We start from the raw sequence: 6,000 nt of genomic DNA, 5'->3' as shown, positions 1-6,000 counted from the left end.
GCATCAAGTGTACCTAGAAAATAAAAGAACCTACGCCACAGTTTTGTGAAACTGAATTTGATTTGCGAAAACGAACGGAGTATGTTGAGTTTTACCGGTCTGAACTCGTAACGAACCGAGAATCAAAGTGAATAACAAAAGGTTACTGATCGGTTTATGCCTTTGAACCGAAATCGAACTGAATAAGTTTGCCCTAGGCGAAGTTTCGTACTCTATCTCTCCCCATCACCATCAGATAAGAAAATACAACACAATGATCATGGAAAGAGGAGAAATATCAGATTCTATCCCAACTGATCTCATTATCGAGATACTCTCGAGGTTACCGTCAAGTTCAGTCGCGAGGTTTCGTCCATATTTCAAGAACTTGTTCCTGACAAGATCCTCGACTCGTGCACTTCTCTTGATTGGGTTCCATTCCATGAGCTATTCTAGAATGGAACCTCACAACTCACCAGTATAGAAATTTTGCTAGGGTGCTGAATTTGAACTATGTAATCCTTGAAAGCTGACGTTAGCTAGGGCATGCACTATGTCTGAAACCATCATTGAGGATCGTGCTTGGATGCCTTGAAACATGGATACTTTTGTAAGAGGAGAAGATGAATCAAAAGGAAAATTAAATGGCTTTGAAGTCCAAAAAACCTACCATAGAAAAAAATTTTCAAAATAAAATCTGATAGAGAGAACTCATCTCCACATTAATATAAAACAAGAAGAAATCCAAGATCAAGATAAAATAAAATGTATCATTACATGATGACCTTATACCATACTGAAGCTCCCGAGAGAAACAACAAACACACAAAATAATACATTACTTGAAGAAACAGAACAAAAACACACAACATCATTTGAAAATCAAGTTTTATTTTACTTCGCATTAATGAGTAACTCTTGAACCGAGCAGAAGCGCTTAGAGCATAAACAGTAGTAGTCTCTCACATGTGTTCTCAACAATATATTAAAAAAAAAATAAGGAGCAAAAAAAAATAATAATAAAAGAGAGAGAATAGAATCGATTCTCATTTTAGAACATTTGAGAACCTCTTGAGAGACTGCTTTCACATGTGTCAATATGTAATTGTTTGTAATTTTTATTTTTTATTTAAAATTTAAATAAATAATTAAATAGAATAATAGATATTAAAATAATATATTTGAAAGAATGTGGAAGTCTCTATCCACTGTACATGCTCTTAGAAGTCAGATCAAAACTAAATACCTTAATCTCATTTTCTCGTTTCTTGATGCCACAAAGAGCTAATATGGCAAGGTAAAACATAAACAGAACTACTAGCTACTTACATCTTCATATCTCTTTCTTACTCCCATATCCTGAAAGGCTGAAACATATCATACTTTTATTTACAGGACATTGGTCATACGATTCTTGAGGCATATTCCCGAACACTCGCGAATCTAGCATTCCGGATTCTTTCAAGAATGGGAGAAATCTTGAAAGAAGATTCTTTAAGCAACCCCAACTCTCCTACGCCACTGAGTTGCTTCCTTGGCTCAAGTGACCCTTATAGAACACCTGAGAGGCCTTTGCTTTCGTCCCGTGTAAGGCATTCTTTAACAGAAGACATGAACAAAGATGATGGGACAGAGACTGGTTTAGATTTTTTGTTTGCAGATGCTAAGGCCAGTTCAGTGAATACAACTCCAATTAGAAGCAGTAGACTGTGGTGTCTGAGTAAAGTGCCGTTTGATGCTTCTCCTTTACTTTTGAGGGGTTCAAATTTTGAAGCTTGAGATATTGTAAATGTATTAACAACATGCTGTTGAAGTATTATCAATACATGCAATTTTGTTCATAACTGCACCGTCTGATGCTCCTCTTAAAAAGAACAAGAAAAACTGCTTGCAGTTCAGTCTTGCTAAGTTGCTAGTGACATCCAATTTATCACGCTTTGTGACTCTCCTCTGAACTACCTTACGCCTGGTGCTTCTAATGAAGTCACCAGCAAGACTGAAAGTGCAAGCAGACTTTATTCTTACGATGTAAAAAAAATAAGTGATGTAATTTTAAATTACTTATTTATAAGTGAAGCAAATAAACGACTTAGCATCAATTATACTAATTGATGTTATAATTATTTAATGACATTGTTTATTTAAAACTGATTCAATTTTAATGATTTAAGGAGCGGCACTGTATTTTATTAATAATTTGAGGACATAATTTTTAAAGCCACTATTGGATCGTCTTATTTACAATATTTTAGAATTTATATTTTATCGTTTTACTATATACATTTCTTACTTTTTCATTTTATGCTTTTAATTTTTGAATGGATAGCTTCACTGTATTTTAAATAACTAATAGATAAATAATAAAATCACTCCTTTTTTAAAAAAACTAAGAAACTCATTTTTTGTCAACTTAATAAAATTATTCAAGATTAAAAAATATGATTTCAAAGCTGTATTTGGATCACATTATATACCGGTCTCTTCATGTAATATTTAATTTCTAGTCAAACAAACTATTTCAAGAAAATACGAATAAATAAATAATTTATATTTTGTAAATACATTTAGTAATATGATTACCTGTCAAACGAAATGCAGTACAATGCACAGTGGGATTCTCTTTCCATTTTTTTCTTGATACTACAAGTGGCTAGAGAGAAAATAGTGATTAGCTGTTAATTACAACTAATTTACTCTTCATAATTAGCTGGTAATTTTTTAAAAAAATGCAATAAATATTTATATCCTAAAAACGGAAAAAATGCAACAAAAAGCTCTCTAAAATACTATGATTATCATAACTTACACATGTAATGTTTTCATACGTTTGTATGACACAACATAGATATGTTAGGGGGAGGTATTGGTTTAGGATTTAGAAAAAATTTTAATGACTTTAAAAGTTAGGTAAAATATGTTGTTATTCAATCAAGACTTTTAAAAACTCTTTAAAAATTTGGTGTTATTGGTTGTGGATTTGTAAAAAGTTATCTAAAATCTTGATAAATCTAGTGTTATTGGATTAAGAGTTTTATAAAGTCATTAAAAGTTTTATGTTATTCAAGTAAAACAAAAGAATCTTAGATTGTTAATGAATTCAAATTTTATGTTATTGGTTTAAGATTTTATATCATTTCCTTCACAACAAAAGTCATGAAAAATCTTTCATCAAATAGAAAGATTTTACAAGATTAGAAAAAACAAATCATCAAGATTTTAAAAAACTTCCTAAACAATCTCTTAGAATCCTTCATTTTTAACTTTCAATTTTCTATGATTCTAACAATCAGCAAGAACATAAAGTCATTAAAATTCTTTCTAAATCATAAACCAATACCTCCCCTTAGTGTGTAAGTAAAAAATCATATAATAATGTATGAAAAAGGTTAGTTTACCCCAATTACACACTTTGCTAATTTTAATTGAAATCAACTTATATATGTACCCCAACTTAAACGAAAGTACATGAAACTTTTTGGCCGTGTCAGATTTTGTGTTATATATGTATATTTATTAAAAGTTGTATTTTCATAACTACTCTGTGATTTTATTACAAAAGTTTTCTCTAAATATTTATTATTATTTTCATTTATTATTATGTAATTTCAAATTATAGACGTAAAATATGTTTGTATATTAACTTTTACATACTAAATGTAATATATATATATATATATATTTAATAATTTTCTATGATCTAGTTATATTGGTTTAGAAATTTTATTCTATTGACTTTATTTATTTGTACTAAACATTTAGCTGACTTTTGAATATTTCATAAGATACACGTTACATTTTTTTTCAAAAAAATTTCTCGCGTAATAAAATATTTCATGAGAGCCGTGTTACATAATTTCTCAAAGTAATTTTATTATAGATAACAAAACATGTGAGCTTTTATATACCCATGACTTTTACATTTATATTGAAGATTTTTCTTGAAGATATAATAGTACTATATTCTAAAACAAAATTTCATAGTTTATCAACAAAGCTTGAATGCACCTTTATAAGGAAAATGAGAGTAATAGACGAAGATAGCCCATTCTTATAGTAAAAAAAAAACAAAACCTTAAAGTTCAATTTTAAAGTCATAACAAAAGCTATAATTAGTGGCCCTCTCAATTAATAAAATTCAAAACAAATCTTTACTGCTATATCTTCGTATTAATGAGTCCAGCTAAGCAGCAAGTCACCTGACTACATGCACCCGTTTCGTTAGTAATATAAATAGAGCCTTCATAGCCAAACATCTAAACACAACACCACACACACACACAAAAAAAAAAAGGGCAAAGAAAGATGAGGTCGAGGTTTAAGTTATCGCTCATAGCTAACAACTACTTGAGGAAACAATCATTCAAGAAGAGGAAGGCAGGGATAACGAAGAAACTCCATGAGCTCACGACTCTTTGCGGTGTGAAAGCCTGTGCGGTAATCTGCAGCCCGTACGAGAATCCGGTGGTGTGGCCGTCAAGGGAAGGCGTCCAAGAGGTGGTTTCGAAGGTTATGGAGTTACCGGTGGAAAATCAGTGCAAGTATATGTTTAATCACGAGACCTATTTGCGTCGCCAAATCACCAAAGCAGAGAAGCAAGTGGAAAAGGTGCGTAGTGATAACCGAGAGGCTCAGCTTAGACAATTTATGTTTTATTGTCTCGAAGGCAAGATGAATCAGCACCCGTATGATGCAACGGACCTTCAAGATCTGAGATCTTATATTGGTGGCTATATCAAGAAGCTTGATTCCAGGATGAAGGTGGTGCAGATTGGTGAGTCCTCCTCTTCCTCCACTCTCCTTCTTCCTTCTCCAGTTGCTGGTGCAGATTCTCCTGCTGTTGAGGTTACTGGTCATCCTGTTACTGCGGATGCATCTATGGTAACTGAACTTAATGGATTTTATGGTTATTTTCCGTATGACGGTATGACTATGAATCCGATTCCGAATCAGCATGAATCGTTGGTTCAACAACATGTTCCTGTTGGCTCGGTTCAACACCATACTCCCATGAATCTTGATGATCAGATTCAACATGGAATCTATGATATGAATTTGCAGCAGGATATGAGTTTGGATCCAGTTCAGCCTTCGTATCCACAGGGATCATTTATGAATCTCTTGATGGGACATCCTCAACAAATGGGTTATGATGAAGAGCATGCTCACAACCCTCTTATGAACGTCAACTATCACCAGCTACCAACCATGGATTTTGCTGCAACTGGTCACATGCCTTCCATCAACACCAACACCATTGCGGGTGTTTATGCTCCTGATGACATCAATGGTCTTTAATCAGAAGATGTGGATTTCTANAACATGGAATCTATGATATGAATTTGCAGCAGGATATGAGTTTGGATCCAGTTCAGCCTTCGTATCCACAGGGATCATTTATGAATCTCTTGATGGGACATCCTCAACAAATGGGTTATGATGAAGAGCATGCTCACAACCCTCTTATGAACGTCAACTATCACCAGCTACCAACCATGGATTTTGCTACAACTGGTCACATGCCTTCCATCAACACCAACACCATTGCGGGTGTTTATGCTCCTGATGACATCAATGGTCTTTCATCAGAAGATGTGGATTTCTAATAAGTGAAGTGTCAATTGTTTGCATTTGTGTTTGTTCATTTCAAAGGACAAATATTTGATGATGTTTTTAACTTTCTAGTCCTCTACCTTTGATATTTAAGGACAAATATCAAAATGTTGACAAAAAAAAAAGATAATGTATCGAAATTTTAATTATAAAAAGTTTGGTCATGCTGAATTTGAACTATGTAACCCTTTGAAAGTTGACGTTAGCTAGGGCATGCACTATGTCTGTTACCATCACTGAGGCTCGTGCTTGGATGCCTTGAAACTTGAATACTTTTGTAAGAGGAGAAGATGAATCAAAAGGAAAATGGCTTTTCTTAAAACCATCGCAGAGTAGAACAAAATGAATGGGTTCATAGTCTGATGTACCTTCTCACTGAACTTGTCTAGTGTGCCTCTTTATTGTTATATT

General features: G+C 33.0%; 1 protein-coding gene across 1 annotated transcript; it reads left to right on the top strand.

Annotated features, from left to right (window-relative positions):
- LOC104743699 (agamous-like MADS-box protein AGL86) lies at nt 4,256–5,282 on the top strand. Its single transcript, XM_019235874.1, has one exon. It carries the CDS (start codon nt 4,282–4,284, stop codon nt 5,272–5,274), a length of 993 nt encoding a protein of 330 aa, XP_019091419.1. The 5' UTR covers nt 4,256–4,281; the 3' UTR covers nt 5,275–5,282.

Source organism: Camelina sativa, chromosome 14 (assembly GCF_000633955.1).
Source record: "Camelina sativa cultivar DH55 chromosome 14, Cs, whole genome shotgun sequence".
Taxonomy (NCBI): domain Eukaryota; kingdom Viridiplantae; phylum Streptophyta; class Magnoliopsida; order Brassicales; family Brassicaceae; genus Camelina; species Camelina sativa.
This window is presented reverse-complemented; position numbering and strand designations above follow the sequence as displayed.

Bases quoted from the DNA above. Each gene is read 5' to 3' on its own strand.
- LOC104743699 (XM_019235874.1), top strand. From the start codon at position 4,282: ATGAGGTCGAGGTTTAAGTTATCGCTCATAGCTAACAACTACTTGAGG.